Raw genomic sequence first — 21,902 nt, 5'->3', positions numbered from 1 at the left:
ATTACACACAGGTTCAGAATCTCTTTTGTTCTCTTTAGGTTTGGGTGTCCCCATAGAATATCGGACCGAAGAGTTCTGCCAGTTTCTGATATGCTCATTTATTGCCCAATCCTTTAGTTCATTCTGAAACCTGTCAGCCCAATTATGAATAAAAAATTCCGCGGGAGTTTGTTCCCCGGGAGTTTTTTCTCATTGAAATTGAATAGGAAAAATGAGAAAAGGGAAAAAACTCCCGCGGAATTTTTATTCATAATTGGGCTGTGTATAATTTTTCATCCTGTATAATTTTTCCGCATTCTCGTTTCCAATAATTGATGACTTCTGATTAGAGTTGTTCTTTTCCCGCACTTTTTCATTTCCCGGGAAATCGGGATCAATTTTGTAATTTCTAGATCAAATTATTCAATTTTAAAAATGTACACTTCGTTAAAAAGATAAAAAATGTCTTTGGTTCTAACATATAATTGGATACAAATAAAAAATCCAATACAAATTTAATATAAAGAAATAAACTGACTCGAATTCTAATTTTGGTTATATACAAACCTGTCACCATTTGTATCGTAATGGCTTCAATAATTCGAAAAAATTTTGCTTATTAAATCAAAAATTACTTAAATATGTTAATTAAAACTTGAAGAAAACTCAATAATATTGTTATGTTTTAACCTTTTCAAAACGTTGGTTTATTTCCTTTAAATAAACCGAATGCTTTTGATTGCAAATAAAAGCCGTTTAGTAGTTTAAAAAATGTAACAACTTTTTATTACGCCATCTCTGGTGAACGTTCTACAATGTTCTTTAACTGTCAAAGCTAGCAAACATTCAGCGTTGCCATACTTACGATCAATGATCAACGCAAAGCTTTTATTGTTAATAATGCCCACAGATATGTTAAAGGTTGAGAGGCACTGCTTTCAAATAGCATTATGCAACTTTAAATCAGCCGTTGAAATCGTTATATTTGAATTCAAGTACAATTTCGTAACAATATTAAACCAAATTCAATTCTACGGAAGCTAGTTTTTTTCCAAAACATTTTGTTTCACTCTTTGTGAAAAAGCAAAATACTAATCAGAATAGAATTCAGTGACTAAACATTTATGTGTTTTTGAAATGATTTGAATAATGAACTTGTTATTGGTCTATTTGGGTTAAATCTGTTTTGTTGTATGTATCTTCTGCAATTGTTTTGGAGCTTTAAGCATCTTTTAAAGAAAGTTAAGTTCAAAAAACATCACATAAAACTTAGAAAAATAATTCCCGGGATTTCTCGCACAATTCCCCGGGATTTCGGGATTGATTGAAATTGTGATCCATATAATCTCAAAAACAAACAGCCGATTTGTTATCAATCATATTCAATAATTTAATGTCCTCCGTAATCGGCATGATCTCAGTCTGAAAGGCAGTATTATGATCTGGGAGACCTAAATTTTGGTGACCCCACTAACCTGTATAATTCCGATCGCAATTGGTTCTGGCGCACTTATGCCAATTATTTACAATCGAATAGACTTAAACGATAGACAATGTGACATCCGCAGTAGTCGTTCAATGGTTTTTCTCTCAGAACGGCATGAGAGCGTGCTACACACACTGGACATTTCGAAAGCACTACCTATGTAAGGGTAGTGGCAGATGGGGGTTGTAATCCAGGGACATAGAGAATGTTTTTGTTTTCATATACACCCCAATTATGAATAAAAATTCCCCGGGAGTTTTTCCCTTTTCCCATTTGTCCTATTCAACTTCAATGGGAAAAAACTCTCGGTGAATTTTTTATTCATAATTGGGCTGAAAGTGATTTTTAAAATAAATGAGATACGACCTTTCCAGCCATCGATATGTTCATAGCTAATGTCGAAAATATATTACCGAATGAGTCCAATTTGATGTACTGGGGGGTTACTCTCTAATTCGATTCGAAAGGAAATCTTTTCGAATTACAATGTTGTTGCACACATCGAACATTTTCGTTTTCGGATTGAGTTACGCAGTAACCGCCCTGAACTCAAATTTATTTGTTTCTTAACCCCGTAAAACAAAATTTGTCTGGAACTAATAAAATCTTCAAAATCATAGACTAGACCTGGGACTTTTCCTATCCAACCCAATTAGTATTCTGGTTGCGTTTGCATCTAACTTTGTCCAAATAGCCCTGGACACCCTGCAATCCGTCCTACACCAGGGGGGTTACTCCCTAATTCGATTCGAAAGGAAATCGTTTCGAATTGCAATGTATTTAGCACACATTTTCGAACATTTCCGTTTTCGGATTGGATCTTTCGAAGACATATATGAGGTTTAACCTCCCAGTCCCTATTAATATAGTCACATTTTATATGCATTATTATATTTGATGAAAGATAAAAGGAGAGGTCCAATTATTTTTACCAGAGTTGTAAATGAATTTTTAAATCGATCGAATTTCATCTAAAGAAAAAAACAAATCACTAAGTTTTTTGTCTTATATGTATTTATTTATTTTTTCTGTATGTTTTTTTTGTTTACTTTAGTTATTCATTATTTTAATTATTAATTTTTTTTACTTTGTTTGTTTTTTTTTTAATTTACTTTCAAATTATGTTTATTTTTGTTTTCTTGAACTATGCGTTTTAATAATGAAGACTTAACTATAACAATGATTATTTTTGTTTTATTTATGTTTTAAATATTTACTTTAATTTGTAAATTATTTCCAAGAGTTGATTTTTTACTATTCAATGTTTTTTTTTTGTTTGTATATTTCTTTCTTTAGTGAAACAATCTTAATATGCTATATAAAAAATATTTGAATTTAATTTTTTTCTGATCAAAAGTGCTCTGATTGTGGTTAAAAAATCATAAAACAAATAAAAGGTGTTAGAAAAATATGTTGAGAAAATTTGTTTACAAGATGAGTAAAAATTTAAATGTTCTTTTGTTTTAGTTAGAAAAAAATTAAAATGAGTACAATTTTATTTATTTTTTTGTTAAAGTGTAAGTGGTGTGTGAGTGTTTAATAAATTTATTTTAACTAAATTTAAAATCTTTTTAAAAACAGTGATTTTTCATTTAAATGGCAAAGCAATTTTTAACATCGTCTTAATTAAATTATGTATGTGTTTTTTTAAAAATTATGTTTAGAAAGAAAAAAAAGAAAATAAAAGTATTCATTAACAGAACGAAAATAAGAAAAATATTTTTTATAAATAAAAAATATTTCAAAAAAACGTTATAAACAATGGCAAAAATATAACATCATAATGTTTTTTAAACAAAATCAATTAAAGTAGAGGTTGTGGTTGGTAGTTTTTTTTTTGTGTTTGTATATGAAATTAGGAAAAGAAAAAAATATTATTGTTGTTTAAAGTATTTGAATTAAAATTATAAAAGTATATTTAAAAAAAATTTAAAAAATTATATTGTTTAAAAGTAGTTCTTAATATGGAACATTTGAGAAAAGATAAGAAACACTTTCGCCATTGTGTGTTCTTCGCACAGCCTCGGCAAACATCATAGAGACATCAATGCACTAAAAACAAATAGAAGGAACATTTTTGAAATAATTAGTTAAAAATTCGCAGTTTTGTAACACTAAAGTCTACAATTACCTGGATTTTGGGACAGTCTCTCATGTGACCATCTTGAGGTATGGTATTTGTTACAACCACAGCCTCGAAACAAGCATTGTTGATGCGTGAAATCGCTGGTCCCGAAAAGATGCCATGTGTTAAAATGGCATAGACCTATAAGGAATAAATAAAATATAAAATTAATAAAATTTGTTTTATTTTTTTTTTAAATCAAATATGAGTGGGTGTATAAATATTTACCTTGGTAGCACCTGCTTCAACGAGACGATCGGCAGCATGCACAATTGTACCACAAGTATCAGCCATATCATCGACCAATATGGCGATTTTATCCTTAACATCACCGACAAGCACCATAGAAGCCACTTCGTTGGCCTTCTTACGTTCCTTGTGAATTAAAGCGAACTCAACATTGAGACGATCAGCAATGGACGTAACACTAGAAGGTTAAATAAAACAAATTAATTATCAATGTTCTTAAATTTTGTCCAAAATAAATATGGTGAAGAAATTGTCAGTCGGTTCTTCGTTCCGGGACGGCCAGGAATTCTTAGTATATACAATTCAAATACAATTCCATACTTGTTACATTAAAACGTCTAACAATATTATTATTTAAAAAAAATTATAACAATAATACTGGTTTAAATCTGTGTACACAGATTACACAGATATGAATCAGCTGGTTCCAGTAACATGGCAAGAGAAAACAAATAAAAGAAAATGTCAAAGTGGTTGTGGTTTGGAAAGAGGCACAAATATATTATTTCTCACGCTCTGCAAACCACAATAATTGAAAAGTGCTTGTAGAATGTCAAAATAACCATACGGATCGATATTACTTTTTTCAGAACTGTAATTTGTATCAAATCTGTGATATGTCGAAGAAATTAGCAACTATATGGCTCATTTTATCCTATCAAAATTTTATAATAATTTTAATAAAATCACTTACCGTTTAGCACCACCAGCATCTGGTGAGACAATAATAGAATTCTTCCATTCTGGAATGTTTTCTTTGATCCATTTTAAGACGGCTGGTTCAGCATAAAGATTGTCAACCGGTATATCAAAGAAACCCTGAAAAAAAAATTAACACAAATTAAAATAATATTCATTTAGAAATACATATTGCTTTCTTAATATTCTCCTATCAGAAACATTAAAATTTAAGGCCTCATTCTGTAAAACGAAACCACAAACCTTTGAAGAAATTTCTATGGAAAATAAATTCCAAACATCAGTGTTATCCATACAAATTTCTTAAGTTTCAAATTATGGAATTGTTACTTGGGCAAATACAAAGGTTCTAAAGAATTAATTAAATTTTCGAAATCAAATTAAATTTTTCGTCTTAACCATTCCATTAAAGAATTCATTACGATACTTATTCCTTTAAGAATCCATTATTTATAGATTTAATTCATTAGTGAATCATTCAAAACTTATTTAATTCAAATCCATTACAAAATAGTTTAATAAATTTATTGAATGACTAAAATGTTTTCAAATCAAATCCATTACAAAAAGAACAATTTCTTTCAATTCATTTTGGAAATGAAGAAAACAATTTTTCTTAAATTTGTATTAGATTTGAATTAACAACGATTGTAGCATTCAAAGGTATAATGAATTAATTCAACAATGAATGAATTCTCTGCAAATAAAATACTTTGAATGAAGCTCTCGAATTTGTTATGTTGGCTATGGTTTTATTGAATCAATTGCTGAAATTTTTAATTCAGAATTAAGATTTTAGTGAATCAGTGAAGTAATTCGAAGCTCTGATCAAAGATATAATGCTGGGTATACACGATACTATTTTTCGTATTAATCGTAGTATGAGTTGAAGTACGATTTTGTGATAGACGTTACTACAAATCGTACTATTTCCTTTGAAAAAAATTACAAGTAATAAAAATATCACAAAAATCAACAATTTTTGATTTTCATACTTCGTTAGTACGACAACATGATACACGTTACTAATTTCATACTTATACGATTTATCGTACGACTTATCGTAACGTGTATACCTAGCATAAGTAGTGATGTAAAATTTCTAACAGCTGTTTTTGTAAAGTACAAAAAACTTAAAAAAAAAACTAGAAACCTTTTTATTAAACTTCTAAAAAGTTAATTCATAAATTTTTCAATTAAAAAAAAAATATATATTTTTTATTATTAACAAAAAATAAAAAATTCTACAAATATTTTCCAAAATTAATTTTAACATCTTTAGAAAATAAAACCATTCCGCATAATGCCAAAACGTTTAACATCGGAAGAATTCAATGAATTGAAAAGCTGGCTTAAGGACCAGCAAGTCACCTATAAAAATTTGAATCGCGATTTTTCCGATGCTCTACCAGTGGCTAATTTACTTAAATCATTCTATCCCAAGCTCATAGATCTACACAACTATCCTCCGCGTAACAGTACCCAGCTGAAATTAAACAATTGGGAGACTTTTAACTACAAAGTTCTATCAAAATTGGGTTTACAGCAGCATAAAAATATGCTGGATAAATTATCCAAAGGTATGGCCGGAGCTATAGAGGCCCTGTTATACGACATCATGCTTATGATAAGGACGCAAAAGAGCAAAGGCGATAAACCAGATGAACAAGAACAATTGTGGACGGACAATGATGATGTCATGATGGTAACAGTTAGTAAAAAAATTGGTGATGCCATTGTTCAAGTGCCTCAGAAAATGATATTATTCTCAATATACGAACAAGTTTTAAGAGAATCCCAGGCCAAGGATAGTTTTATAGCAACAACTCAGCAAAAGATTACACATTTGGAGAATGTTTTGCAATTGAAAGAGGAAAGAATAGAGGAGTTGTGTGGCCAACTGGCAAAAGTATCGGTGAGAAGTTTATTGTCACAACATAATTTAGAGAATTCTAGCTCCAACATGAGTTTTCTTTTGGAACAAAACTTCACTTACAATAAAGAAACTAAAAATAATAATAATTATGATTCAGAGGGTGTTATGAATGTTCTTGGGCCACAAGAAACTTAATATTGCGTTTAAACTTAAAATGTTTTTAAAATAATTATTTTGAAATACAATAATTAAACTAAAACAAACGTTTTTCTCTTTTTATTCTATAGCAAACGACAACAACTTCTTGCCCTCAATGTAGTTGTCTACCAAAAAGAGTTAAACACGTAACACCTTCATGGGGTGCAGAGGAATCGGTTTGTTTAATACCAGAACCACCAAATTTAGTACCGATTGTTGCCAAAGAAAACTAATGATGTTGATAAATAGTGTAAACATAAATTAAATTTAAAATTCTCTTTTAAATTAAAAATTTATTGTAGTTTTTTAGTGTAACATAAAATTAAAAATTGTGTAATAAAAATTTTAGTGATAAGGGAATTACTATTGGTATGTAATTACAGAAATATGATGGATGTGCGTTTCATGTTTATTTGGGGATTTGATTTGTGTGATAATGTTTTTTTATAGATATTAATTCAGCATTGAATAAAAAACATTTTCTGAACATATAATTAGTTTAACCTATGTTTGAAGGTTTTTAAGTAAGTTGCTATAAGAGATTCTAATTAATTCAATTTAAAATTTCGTTGATTATATTTTTTCTTCAATCAATTTGTTGAACTTGGAATTATTTGTATAGAGAATTAATTCTCAAAGACGTGAGTTTAATACGTTTATAGTAGAAATATAAATATGAAATAGATACCTGGGGATCGATTCTGGTTCATTTCACAATTACACAAATTGCGATTCCCGTTCCTTCAATTTGTTTCATTCCACTTGTTCTTTTCATAGGAAAACATTTGAATTTATTTATAATTTGTTTCACTAAACGAGAATCAGAAACTCTACGAAAATATGAAAAACCTTTTTAATTTCAGAGAACCATAATCGATCCCCCCTGGTGTGGTTATTGTGTAATTCGATTCAGAAGAAAACATTTTCGAATTTGTATGCATAAAGCATACAAATTCGAATGATTTCCTTTCGAATCGAATTGCTCAATAACCCCCCTTTGAGAATTAATTCTCTACAGAATCCAATTCATATTGGATCATTAAATTTTTCGCTAATTCAGATCTATTATAAAATAGCTTAATTGAATGATTAAATTGTTCTTCAATTCAAATCTATTACACAAAGGCTTAATTAAGTTAATTTGTTCAATTCATTTTGTAAATTATTAAGGATTTAGATGCAAAAACGATAAAAGGTGTGATGTGTTTGTTTGAATCGTTTTGTCATATTAGTTTCAAATTCGAATTTGTTTCAAAGGGAATTATGGAAATTAAATTTTCACATTAATTAAGGTAAACAAATGGAGAGTTGCTTACATAGAGACGAGACACTCCGATTTGTCAAACAAAAATACAACTAATAATATTTCTGATACAACAACAAAATACATTGACTAGCATGTATTTTGTTATTGCAAGAGTTAGGTTTTTGACAATTACGTCTCGTCTCTATATTACCCTATCGCATAGAGAAACATAGAGCGGAAACTTGAAAAAAACTCAAACAAAAATATTACTCAAATTAATCACACATACGAGTGTTGTTTTTGTTTTCACATAGTTTTTTCTACTAATACATTCTCACCAATTAGGTTTTTGACAACTGAGTTAGATCTTTGACAGGAGAGTTTCCGCTCTATGTCTATTCTCTATGCCATATCGTTGCTTATTTTTTATTTAGCTATAAACATGATACGGAGTGAAACAAACATTTAATATGAAATTAATCGAAATTCATCACAACTAAATCGTTTTTGATATTGATTTCAGTTTTGAAAACGATCGTTTTTCATCACATGCCAGATTAAAAGCAAAACAAAAAAAAAAACAAACAAAAATATTTGAATGCAGTTAGTATTGAATAGGTCAAATGTCGAATAAATTTTATATTTAATTACTTAATTCGAAGCTCTGCTGAGTAGTGGCACGTTGTCATGGGCTCTTTGTTCAGTTTAAATATGGAAGAGATCATCTAACGTGAGATAACAGATCACTGCCCAATTAATGCTAAGACAAGTAGATGGGACGACGTTATTTCGGACTATTATAGAACTTTAATGTCCGGGTTGCAAGGCCACACATTTAAGTGGATGGGTAAACAGTTTCACGATGGTTTAGGTATCACTAGAGTCTATCTAGAATTTGTTCAAGATTACCCTGGGAATTACCAAAAATAGATTGATACAATTCATGCAATACTCAAATTTTAGTAGAAAATTATGTTTTTGAGCACATGAATATACTTGATTCAATTACGAAATTATCGAACTAATTGAATATTCATTCAACCAATGCATCCCGTAAATATTACTGTTTGGTGTGGATTACTTTGAAAACGACGTTGGTCAGTACATCGCCGTCAAAGGCGAGAGCTATAAATCGATGATTACCAACTTATTTTTGCCTGAATTGGATATGTACACCAACGACACGTGGTTTCAACAGTACGGCGCTACATGCCACAGAGCTCATGCCTCATTGGAAACTCTGCACGAGCGATTTGAGATCATCATCTCATGTGGAGGTGATGTGAACTGGCCACCGAGATCGTGCAATTAGACATTTTCTTATGGAGTTTTCTTAAGTCGCAGGTCTATGCGAACAAGCCAGTCATGCAAATTGGAAATTTCGGATGCTCACTACCCAGAGAAACCGCGGCTGACATTTGCTCAATGTTATATTCCATACATAACGGCATCGATAGGCCTCTCAAACTAATTAAAAATGTCGACATCTCACACACATTTTGTTTAATTTATATTTAAAGATAGGAAACGCTTAATGAAGTGCTTTAGAGTCACAATATTATTCCACAGAACGGGCTTTAAATATATCTAGTTACATTTTAAATTTTTGTGTCAATGCCAAATACAATTTTAAACCTTTTACAAACGGTTTTTCCTAATTACTAATTGTCCAATCAGCGGCTAGCAGCAATACACATTTCAGGATTGAAAATTCTAAGAAACAGTTTGCTAATCTGTTTTTGTGCTGTAATATTTTTAAAAGTTAAATAAATCAAAGTGGCTGGCTTCTCTTTGTCCGAAAATAAATTTTTTTCTAATTCCATCCTTTTTACATTAATATCGTTTGATTTACAAATCTTTTGAAACTTATTAATATGACTTCAACTGGTTATTTCACACTGGATGTTGTCGGCCGGTCAACTTACCTGAATTTGTGATGCATGCAAATCCATGGTTATAATGTGATCTGCACCGGCCACTGATAGCATATTTGCAACCAATTTCGCCGAGATAGGAGCACGACTCTATAAGAAATAAAATAGAAAAAGAGAAGAGAGAAAAAGAAAAGAAAACATTTAATTGATATACCAAAAATATGCATTAAAATCATTAAATAAAAAAATAAAAAATAATTGTATACATGAAATTTCAGTAATGGAATATGAATGACTGACTGTACGAGTAGTAAGTAAAAACCATTTTAAAATTGTTTTTTTTTTTATATTATCATTAATGATGACAAAAGACGCTGACAATGATGAACTGATATCAATGAGAACCATGAGGAAATTTTGAAACGCCCCTTTTTTCGAACAAATTAAAATTTTTAATTAACAAAAAAAATAAATAATTAAATAATAAAATAAAACAAATCACATAAATAATGGAAAATAATTAAAAAACATAAATTAAATTTAAATAAAATAAATTACTAATTGACTAAATTTTGCTAGTATTAGAAACAAATTTGGAGTGAATTGAAACATAAAACAAGGGCATAAAAGGTGAAATATGTTTTCGAAAGAGTAAAAAAAATGCATAAAAGAGTTTGGTGCATAGGTAGAATCAAAAATTTGGACAATATAATTAAAATATAATTGTTGTGGTTGTTTGGTTGTTTTTTAAAGATTACAATTAAGAAAAAATCTAAAAAAAGTTATTTATTTATGTATTTTTAACATGCAAGAAAAAAATTCATACAAAATATATATTGGTTGGTTTTTTTTGAGGGAAGTTTTCCAAAAATTGGGAAGAGATTTTATAAAAAAAAAAACACAATTAAACTTAATCGAACTGAACTCAAAAAGAAAACATATATTTAGTTAGAGAATAAACAGCGTAACCAAATGTATTGTTGAAATTGATTAGAATTTTGTTTCACTAAAAAGCTTAAATTCATTATTGGAAAAGAAACATAAAAGCTGCTTTTAATTTCGGTGTGGGGGACGGACCTCTAAATAGTTCCTTAGCTACTCACAGTATATTGTTTAGCTGAAAATTCCTAAAAAGACATTTGGAAAGAAAAATAAAAAAGAAAAAAAGGTGAAACATAAAGTTCAGAAAAAGAGTTTAACACAAAGAAAAGAAAAAAAAACAGAAATGAACAAAAGAGCAGGGAGGATTGAAGGGAGTTTAAGTGGAAATGGATAAAAGTACAGGATCTGGACGAGGATTCAGAGACTACTTGAGTTAAGTATATAATCTCTAATCTACTGTGCTTAATATTTTTTGTATTTCTTTGAGAAAAAAAAAACAATGTGTTAAAGATGCAGGCAAGTCAACGAGATTAATTTCGTTCAAAAGTGGAATTGGTTCCTCTTTCCAATCATATTGAAAATTATAAAAATGTGATTAAAATGAAATTAAAAGCGTTATTTTTTATTCAAATCTTTCAAGGATATTTCAATTTATTGCTTTCGTTTACAGTAAATATGGTAAAAGATCAATTTCAGTTTCGAGACTCATTTTTGCACCGAATGAAAATTGAATCCATTACGTAAATCGACACCAAAGCCAAATATCCATGTCGCTAAGATCCTATCTATTATGAGCTGCTGAAATCTGACCAGACCATCACATGGAAACTGTACAGACTCGTTTGAAGGGAACATTAGCCGAAAAACGCCCAGAATATGCCACCAGACATGAAATCGTAATATTAAATCATGACAACACTCAGCCACATGTTGTAGTACCTGTTTAAAACTATTTAGAATGAAGTGGTTAGAAAAAATTTTGCCTCATCCGCCTTTTTCAGTTTTAAATTTGTCGGACGGACTTCTTAAATCTTTTAATAAATGCATATACAAATTTTGAGTTGTGTCCGAAATTTGTGGGCTTAATATTGTATTCAACAATTTCCGTTAATGAACAGATTGGTTTATTATTTCCAGCGAATGGAAATAATCCGAGAACTTAGGAACTCTATTGTAGACATTTTCTAGAAATAACTCATATTTATGAAATTTAAGTATTTCTAGTATTTTACAATTTCAAGCTGATTAAAATCCATTAAAAACCCTATACTTTTTTAAAAAAATTTTACTACAAAAATTTAAAGAACAACAAGCCTTATCTTAATAAACAATGACCCTAAAGATCAGGAAATCTTTAAAAATAAAACAAAAAATGGTGAAACATTATTTGTTGAACTGACGACAGCAGAAAATAAAATCAACTAACAAATGTATAATTTACACGTGTATTTGAAACCGCAACACCAAATATCATGTTTAGATGTCACCATATAACGAGGTTTAACAAAAATTTAAAAAGGATTTAGAATACTTAATCAAAAAAAAACACACATACAAAAAACAAAACCTTAAAGGACACAAAACATAAATATTATGTATTAAAAATAACAAAATAACACTAAGCCCAATTTTATCCACCTCTGGTTATTTCTTAACTTAAAATTATACTGTCTATTAAAATAATTATTGTATGAAAACTTTCACAATAACTTTTGGTTAAAAAATAACTAGACATTGTAAAAATGGGCGTTAATATTAATAATAATTTTGTTGAAAATAAAATATAAATAATTAAAGTCTTAGTAAATATGTTTAAATATGTAAATAATCTGTAAAACGAAAATTAGAAACCCATTATACATAAATATTATACATACAAATTAAATTGTTTAATTGAGACATCACAAAATAATTAAACCAATTTGGATTGATTAAAAAATTTCGTTATTGCAATGAAGCTGTCAATTGTTCTAAATTTTATTTTATTTTTTGTGTTAAAACAAAAACAAAATCAAGAACAACAAATCAAATGTGGAAAAAGATAATTTGGAAACGAATTTAGTTTTTGGTAAATATAAATTTTCAAATAATTTTTGTATTATTTTTTTGTTTTGTTTTCAAGCCAATTTTTAAGCAAATTTTGTACAAAATGTTTTTATTTTCGAATAGTTTAAATCAATTTTGTGTTTTTCATTGCAAAAAATTATATTACTGAAATAGAAATAATTGAATTTATTAGATAAATGTGAACAAATACTGTAACAAATTATATAAACATGCATAATTTATAATTTAATGAATTTAATATTGTACAAAATAAAACATAATATTATAGAGACAAAAATTTTTAAAAAAAAAACAACAAGACTGACATAGATATTTAATTAAAATCTATTTTTCGCATATTTTTTTAAAGAGATTTGTGTTAATATTTGAATTAAAAAAATTAAAGTTGTTTGAGTTTAATTCAGAGATTTGCCAAAAGTATTGTGCCGTTAAAGTTATAAAAAGAATTTAATTGATAACCTAACCTATAACCTAAACCTTCTCAAAATCATGTAAATTACAGATTCCGGGTACTACTTCGAACATAGAAGTAGCATAATTTTAGCTCGTCTTGAGCAAAAGTGTTACAACCAACTCTATTTTTGTATAATTTTAGTATTGGAATGAGCTAAGGTTATTGCAAAATGCGGCCCTTTTCAGTCATTGCTTTTATTTAAAAGAATAATTTTTCCTTTTTGCTTATTTTAATGAATTTCTTAGTTTTCAAAAAAGATAATGCAAAATTTACTATTGCTATTTAATATTCCTACTTTTCTCTCTTCTTGAGTAGTAAATTAGTATATTAGTACAGCATGGGTATATAACAGGAGTCCCCACAAAAACGTTTCAGTCATATTTTTTGGGAAATCAGTGTAAATACATTTCTAACTGACAAAGAGAATATTCAACCTTTATCTGCCTGTATGTCCCATATTCGGTTTAAAAGGACTAGTGTAGCACTAGTTTTCTAAAAGAGCTCATCCTAATATCTATTAATATCTATATCCATGTTTTAATATAAAAATTCTAACCCTGTGTCTATAAAATTTTTTATCAGGAATAGTCTCCATTTACCCCCTGTCTATACCTGACAAATTTTCATCATGATAAACAAAATGGTTGTCAAGATAAAAAATTATTAGGTATAGTCTCCATTTATTAGTATTATTACTTCGTTATGACAAAATTGTTAGTGCTTTTGCTCAGACAACTTTGTCTTCACAACAAACGTCATTAATTGTTATGATAAATATTTGTCAAGTATAGACAGGTGGTTATTAGTATTTTAGCTTCGTTCTGACAAAATTGTTAGTGCTTTTGCTCAGACAACTTTGTCTTGAAACGTAATTAATTATTATGATAAATATTTGTCAAGTATAGACAGGGGGTAATATTAAGAATTGTGGTGGGTGAGTATAAATCAAATATTTTGAAATAGTTCTCTATGGAAAAACAACATTAATTTCCAAATCAACATTAGTTTTCCAAAAATCTCTTTAAAAATTCAGTATGTGAGTATTTTTTTTTTTAACAAACAAAATTTTTATTAAATATGTATTACCTTTTGTTTTAGAATTAAATGAATTACTAATATCAAATTATTATTAATAATAAATGTTAATTTTTTTTATATAGTAAAAAAAAATAAAATTTTGTACAAAATATGCTTGAATATGAGACGAGATTGTTTATTAACGCTGTTTGTTTAATTATTCACCGAGATATAATTATTGAAAAAGTAAAGAAAAATGGCAAATAATAAAAATTGAAACAAATAATACCCTAAATTTCCAATCGAAGTTTTTAATACGCTTTTCACCGCCATCATCTGAGCCAGCCAGCTAAAGAAAATCAAATTAAAGTTAATTAATACAAATAATTTACACAAATAAGGGATACTGGAAATTATACATATGTATGTATAGTATATATCTACTATTATTATCTTCATCCACATTTGTTTTGTAATTTGTAATTATTGTTACCTGCATTTAACACAGATAGTTAGATTTCTTTCTATTTGCTTGTTCAGAACACATCAAAATGCAAAAACAAATTAAAGCATTTTCAACAAATACACAGAAATTTCAAAATAAAATACACTTAGATTTAGATTTTATAAATAAAAAATAATAACAATAATAATAAAAAAAAGGGAAAAACAACAAATAGAATTTTTTTAAATATTTTTGTTTTTAATAAATTAATTAAATTCAAACTTAAAACGAAATAAATTATAAATGAATAAATAAAGAACAAAATTTATTAATAAAATATTAATCAAGAAAATTCACTGTTAGTGTTGTTGTTGTTTCTCTCTCTCTCAATAATTTACACTTAATCATGTATTTAAATAATAAAAAAATTAAACAATTGTTTTCAAATCTGTATTTACACTTTACTATTTCACTAACCTTATCTTTTTTATCTTGGCGGGCATATGGGAAACAAGGAATCACAGCTGTAACACGAGATGCTGAGGCAATCTTGCATGCATTGATCATAATCAGCAACTCCATTAAATTATCGTTAATCTCACCGGAACCAGATTGTACAATATAGACATCTTCGCCACGTACAGATTCACCGATTTCAACACTGAAAGAAATTAAACAAATTTAAAGGGATTTAGTAAAATTTAATATTTTTTTACATTAAATAGAATATAGATTTTAAGTTATTTAATTGATTTTTAATACATATAAGAATAAGCCTCTAAATTTCTTTAAACAATTACCCTATGTCTATACTTGATAAATTTTTGTCATGATAAAACTTCAAAATGGTTACCAAGAGAAACAATTATCAGTTATAGTCTCCATTTATTAGTAATATTGCATCGTTATTACAAAAAATGTTAGTGCTTCATCTCGAGGCTCCATTAGTCTTTGCGTTCTGTAACGTTTCTGTTCTGTGCCGTTCTGAATGCTGTTATATTGTAGTTAGTTTTTCCGTAAGATCGTATCAGCTGTTTTTAAAATAATAACCAAAAAACCATCTTGGTGATTTTGTTACTATTTTTAGTGTTTTTTATATTTAGACCTTCAACATATTATTGTGAACATTTTTATAAATACATACATATATTTTTTGTTAATGATTTAATTTAAACTAATTTTTTTACATACATAGTACATACATTAAAAGAAATTTATATTTATTTATTTATTTAAATTTCCATGTTTTTTTGAAAGTATTATATTTTTTATTCTTTTAATAATAAATATTTCCCTTTCAAAAATGTTGGCACCACTGCTTTCATATTGGTGGCATTTTTGTGTATATATGATATCAGCTGTTTTAGCTCTCACTTAACGTTGCGGACAAAATTCTGTTTTCAACAGATTCATCCGCAACAGAACGGCAACGTTACAGAAAAACTAACGACATACACAACTTTCCCTATGCTAAAAACAAAACAGCTGATTCGGAACGGAACGTACAAACTAACTAGGCCTTCAGACTTGACAACAAACGCCATTAATTGTTAAATATTTGTCATTTGACATTATACAGTGATGCCAAATATGCATTTTCGAAAGCTAATTATGCCGCACTGCTGAATTGTAGCATTTACATATTAGAATATCTGCCAACATCTAAAAGGGTCTACTGTTCTGATCAAATACATAAATCATACGCAATTAAGACAATTTATTTTTGTATCAACAACGGAAATTTGTATTAATTAATTTTCTTTAATGTTAAATTAAAACTTTTTAATAAATACTCCTCCCTACCCCCTCTACAACGAATGTCAAGAAATGGCTATAAAAAGTTTGATCGATAGAAAAATCAACATACAAATGTACATACAAATAAATTGATGTATGTACATATTTTCTGTACTTTAAGAATATTTAAACGTAAATTTAAATAAACATAAGGTAGCCAGACAATCAGTCTGACGTACCAACCAACATCACCACCTCTGCTACCACACCATGATACCAATCAATATCTAACTATACATGCAATAATGTTTATATTTAGTGGAAGACCAACGACAACAAAATAATAATGTAAAAAAACTAAAACAAAATTATATTAAAACAAATTATAATAATAATAATATTGGAATGTTTATTAACCTTCAATTAACCAAAAATATACACACATAGATAATAATAGAAACAAGTAAGAGTGCTATATTCGGCTATGCCGAATCTTATATACCCTTCACCTTTGTTGTGGATGCATTATTATTTTTTATAATTAGTATATAGGTATGTATGTACATTGCCCACTTTCAACGTACAGCATCCTAAATTTATCAAGAACACAAAAAACAACAACAACGCCAAACGAAACAAAACACCAAAAGAAAAAACAAAATACGCAAGCCAATGAAACCAACACACGTCCAAACATACGTTTAATTGTATAAAAAACAACAACGCCAAAAGAAACAAAACACACATACGATTTGTTGCTTTTTTGTCCAAACATACGATTTGTTGCTTTTTTGTCAAAAAAACCTACACACAACCAAACAAACGTTTAGTTGTATAAAAAACAACAACAACGCCAAAAGAAACAAAACACAAAAAAAAACAAAATACGCAAAGCATGCACAACCAAGCATACGTTTTGTTGCTTTTTTGTAAAAAAAACCAACACACAACCAAACAAACGTTTAGTTGTATAAAAAACAACAACAACGCCAAAAGAAACAAAACACAAAAAAAACAAGTAAGAGTGCTATATTCGGCTGTGCCGAATCTTATATACCCTTCACCAAATTATACTTCAAAATTTTAAATATTTTTAGGTAAACAAAATTTAATTTTTTTTCCAGATGTTTTTTGAATTTTTTGGAAAAAAAAATTTTTCGATTGTTATTTTAAATTTTTTTTTTTAAATTTTAAAATTTTTAAAAAGTAATCCAGATATAGGTAAAAAAAATAGGTCAAAAATCGAGGTTGTCTTGGTTTTTTCCTCATATCTCAGCCATTTGTGGACCGATTTTGCTGATTTTAAATAGCAAAATTCTCGAAAGCATGTCTGACAGAATTATTGAAGATTTGGATCCCGAAGATATCTAGGGTCTTCAGAAAACTGATTTCAACAGACAGACAGACAGACGGACAGACAGACAGACAGACAGACAGACGGACATGGCTTAATCGACTCCGCTATCTATAAGGATCCAGAATATATATACTTTATAGGGTCGGAAATGAAAAATGTAGAAATTACAAACGGAATGACAAACTTATATATACCCTTCTCACGAAGGTGAAGGGTATAAAAACAAAATACACAAAACTTGCACATCCAAACATACGTTTTGTTGTTTTTTTGTCAAAGCATGCAATACATTGTGTTTTTTGATGAAATTTTCAGAGGTTGTCTCGGATTTTTGCTCATATCTCCGTTATTTATGGACGGATTTTGCTGATTTTAAATAGCAAAATTCTCGAAAGTATGTCTGACAGAATTGTTGAAGATTTGGATCCCGGAGATATCTGGGGCCTTCAGAAAATTGATTTCAACAGACAGACAGACAGACGGACAGACAGACAGACAGACAGACAGACAGACAGACAGACAGACAGACAGACAGACAGACAGACAGACAGACAGACAGACAGACAGACAGACAGACAGACAGACAGACAGACAGACAGACAGACAGACAGACAGACAGACAGACAGACAGACAGACAGACAGACAGACAGACAGACAGACAGACAGACAGACAGACAGACAGACAGACAGACAGACAGACAGACAGACAGACAGACAGACAGACAGACAGACAGACAGACAGACAGACAGACAGACAGACAGACAGACAGACAGACAGACAGACAGACAGACAGACAGACAGACAGACAGACAGACAGACAGACAGACAGACAGACAGACAGACAGACAGACAGACAGACAGACAGACAGACGGACATGGCTTAATCGACTCCGCTATCTATAAGGATCCAGAATATATATACTTTATAGGGTCGGAAATGAAAAATGTAGAAATTACAAACGGAATGACAAACTTATATATACCCTTCTCACGAAGCTGAAGGGTATAAAAACAAGAAATCAAAAATATATGTAATATTGACGTCAGATCAAAAGGAAAAATTATATTCTAATGTACAAGAACAAATCTCAATAACATATTCATAAACATAAGTATTTTTATTTAACAGTAAAAATGTTTATGTGTATTTCAGTTATAGGGGTTTTCGATAAAAGAAATATCCCGTACAAGTCGGGCTATGCTATGTAATCACAGGACGCATTTTTTCTATTGGCTGATATCTTCAGGAGTTGTCTTAGTAGGGGATAGCTGCCTAGAGAGTGGAGAGAGGTAAAGATAATATTCATGCCCAAAGCCGGTAAGGCCGGTCGTCTTTTCTGTTGAAGACTCTCCAGCGACTGATAGATCTTTATCTTAGGAGCAATATATACACCAACCTCATTAGCAACGCTCAGCACGCCTACCTCAAGGGTTAGTCTGTGGAAAGTGCGCTGCATGAGGTTGTGGGTTACATTAGGCACAGCTTGGAGCATAGGGAATATTGATATAGAGGGAGCCTTTAATAACATTAGAATAGAAGCAATAAGAGAGTCGTTAGTTGAACTCGGGGTTAAGGACTTCCTGGTGAGTTGGATAGTTTCGATGCTTGGTAGCATGATTATCAACTCAAGCTAAGGGGATGACAGGATTAGAAGACGGATTGCCAGGGGTATTGTTATGGTTACTAGCGTTGAACTCTATTCTTAAGAAGAAGATAGTTGCCTATACAGACGTCGTTGTGATTCTGATCAAGGGAAAGTTTCTTTCGACAATCTGCGAAATCATGCAGGCACTCTATTGGTTAGAATTGGGGACTACAACCAGGCATCGTAAACTGGATTTAAACATCGATTGTAAGGCAATGAGAAAAAGTAGTTATAGGAAGATACTCAGTAAAGTTCAGAGATGTGATTCCATTGGTAGCACACCTCAGGCAGCATTGGATATAATCCTTAACTTACTGCCAATTGAGGAATATGTGGCAAGTGTGGCGGCTAGGAACTTGCTTTGACCAAAGCGGGTAGGTCTAAGGTCTCTCAGGCTAGCATTCCTGCTGAAATTTCGGATCATATTATAACGATTTTAGACTTCGGTATTTCACCTCCAATTGTGTTTCCAAGTAGGGACGATTGGGTAGAATCTGAACAGCTGTTTGAAGGGGATGCAGTTTTCACTGATGGATCCAAAATGGAATCTGGCATGGGAGCCTGAGTTTATGTACTAGATGAGGACTTCAAAGTCTGCTTTTACACACAGCAAGTTTACTTGAAGCAAGTCTCTTCGATTCCCTTTTAAACTTGCTCGACCGTTTACACATAGCAAGTCTGTGTTCAATTTTGTATGTCAAAACCTAATAGACGCCATAATGAAAATGAGAAAACAAAAGAGAATTGAAGAGACTTGACAGTACAAGCAAGTGTGTACCCCTCTTCTTTCTTCTTGCCTCTCTCTCCTATAAACTCTAGACTTGCGCAAGAAAACTTGCCCTGTGTAAAAGCAGACAAAGTGTCATACAGACTCCCAGACGAGATCCTAGTGACCTGCAAAGCCATGGACTTGATAAGGGCACACGTCACAGATTGTCTATAGTGACAATTTATGTAGATAGTCAGACTGAGGGCTTTGAAATGCCTTATGGTACATTCGAGCATAGTGCTATTTGGTGTCAATTCTAAAAACTTTAAGAGATCAAATTAGATTTTAAAAATTTAACTCGTTTGGGGTGTCTAAAAGGTTGTCTCCAAGGCCAACACCATAATACAGGCCCCTTTCATGTTACAAATAGAATCAGTACCTACCCCCGAAGACACTTTCCTTATCCCTAGATTTTATTTACAAAATTATTAAATAACATCTTATGTCGAACAACTCTGTACATATTTTATGTCACTTTGCGTTTATAGTTGACGGAATAGTTGGAATTCAAGCATTAAATTATATTGGCCATTCTTTTGCAATAGTTTGTATAAGATAATGTAGATAATTTCAATAAAAATAGCAACGACTTGAAATCACTGTACATATACTTGATATTTATAGATTTATATTTATAGTGTGAGACATAGGAGATGGAACAAATCTTAAAATAACTAAAAATATTTCACGTATCCTCGGTCATGATGAAATTATATATAAATAAAATGGTTGCAGCACTATCATGTGGCAACTTTAAAGACTGGTTAAATTTGCCTATGTTTTTTCCAAATCCTAGAAGAAATTAACTCTAAAGAGCAGAAAGTTTAGGTAAGTCTGTAGACTATAGGGGAAAGAGCACTAGTTATGGCCTCATTATATGTATTTGAAAACGTTACCAATGATACAACTAAACTAAAATACTAATACAACAATTTATATCCGATTTGAAAAAAATTTGCCTTCAACAACAAAAAAAAAAAGTAAAAGTATCCATCTGATTGTGTGCGTTTTTTTTCACTTAACACTAATCGTACATGAAAATACACAGTACCATACCTCAATTCAATTTAAAAAGCCCTCACAGCATAGAAAAATCACAACAACAAATCGTATGATTAATAGAAATGATAATATTGGCACTATACGTTTTACGTATCTATCATTCAAATACGTATTATGTGGTCCAACTAGCATGCTTGAAAAGATAAAAAAGAAAAAAATTCCTCTTGGCCGAGTGCCCATTCAAAGTGAAAAATAAAGGCAAAGAATTTTATGCTAAACCAACAAATGATAATGATTATGGTCGTTGTTGTACTTTCAATTTTAAAATAATTTTTGGTATCGAAAAGAAAAAAATAACAACCAGCCAAATCGTTAAATGATAAATAGCACCAGCTGTTAAACACCTTTTTGTGCAATTAACAGAATTTGTATTTGTTTTAAACAAATTAACAATATTTAATTTAGAACACTAATTTTCTATTGTTTACAAACAACCAACAATAGCAAATAAATTTAAATTAAATTTATTTGAATTTTCTATAAAAAAAAAACTAAAACACAAAAACAACATTACAATTCTAATAAATTTTCTTTTTACTATAATTAAAATTGATTAAATTTAAAGACAGAAACTACATACTACATAGATTAAGATATCTTTAATTAAGTTTATTATTGGTTTTATGACACAAATAATATTTATTTTTGTGTAGCGTATAATTTGTTTTGTGTAAGTTTACGATTTTAACAAAATTTAATTTGGTTTTTTAGTTTGATAATCATTCATGCGTA

General features: G+C 29.7%; 2 protein-coding genes across 3 annotated transcripts in view; one reads left to right on the top strand and one right to left on the bottom strand.

Annotated features, from left to right (window-relative positions):
- Positions 1-2,461: 2,461 nt before the first annotated feature.
- The window catches only part of Prps (phosphoribosyl pyrophosphate synthetase), a 43,879-nt gene continuing 24,438 nt past the window's right edge, over positions 2,462-21,902 (bottom strand). Inside the window, exons 3-9 of one of the 2 annotated variants that reach the window (XM_065506266.1) lie at positions 15,075-15,258; positions 14,442-14,501; positions 9,784-9,882; positions 4,534-4,658; positions 3,819-4,017; positions 3,597-3,731; positions 2,462-3,517 (exon numbers count right to left, since the gene is read on the bottom strand). In XM_065506266.1, coding sequence (XP_065362338.1) covers positions 3,425-3,517; positions 3,597-3,731; positions 3,819-4,017; positions 4,534-4,658; positions 9,784-9,882; positions 14,442-14,501; positions 15,075-15,258 — 895 coding nt within the window. In that variant the 3' untranslated portion in view covers positions 2,462-3,424. The remainder of the gene's footprint in view (positions 3,518-3,596; positions 3,732-3,818; positions 4,018-4,533; positions 4,659-9,783; positions 9,883-14,441; positions 14,502-15,074; positions 15,259-21,902) is intronic. The other variant, XM_065506268.1, reaches the window with a different exon arrangement.
- Positions 5,682-7,003, top strand: LOC135954806 (sperm flagellar protein 1). The gene is made up of 2 exons (XM_065505040.1): positions 5,682-6,453; positions 6,702-7,003. Exons 1-2 carry the CDS (start codon positions 5,842-5,844, stop codon positions 6,843-6,845), a joined length of 756 nt encoding a protein of 251 aa, XP_065361112.1. The 5' UTR covers positions 5,682-5,841; the 3' UTR covers positions 6,846-7,003.

This window comes from Calliphora vicina, chromosome 3 (assembly GCF_958450345.1).
Source record: "Calliphora vicina chromosome 3, idCalVici1.1, whole genome shotgun sequence".
Classification (NCBI taxonomy): domain Eukaryota; kingdom Metazoa; phylum Arthropoda; class Insecta; order Diptera; family Calliphoridae; genus Calliphora; species Calliphora vicina.
The sequence above is the reverse complement of the archived record's forward strand: the minus strand, read 5'-3'. Positions and strand labels throughout refer to the sequence as shown.

Excerpts from the sequence above, each read along its gene's own strand:
- LOC135954806 (XM_065505040.1), top strand. The coding sequence starts at position 5,842 with ATGCCAAAACGTTTAACATCGGAAGAATTCAATGAATTGAAAAGCTGG. Across the intron at positions 6,454-6,701 it reads GCCAACTGGCAAAAGTATCG|CAAACGACAACAACTTCTTG; the intron begins GTGAGAAGTTTA and ends TTTATTCTATAG.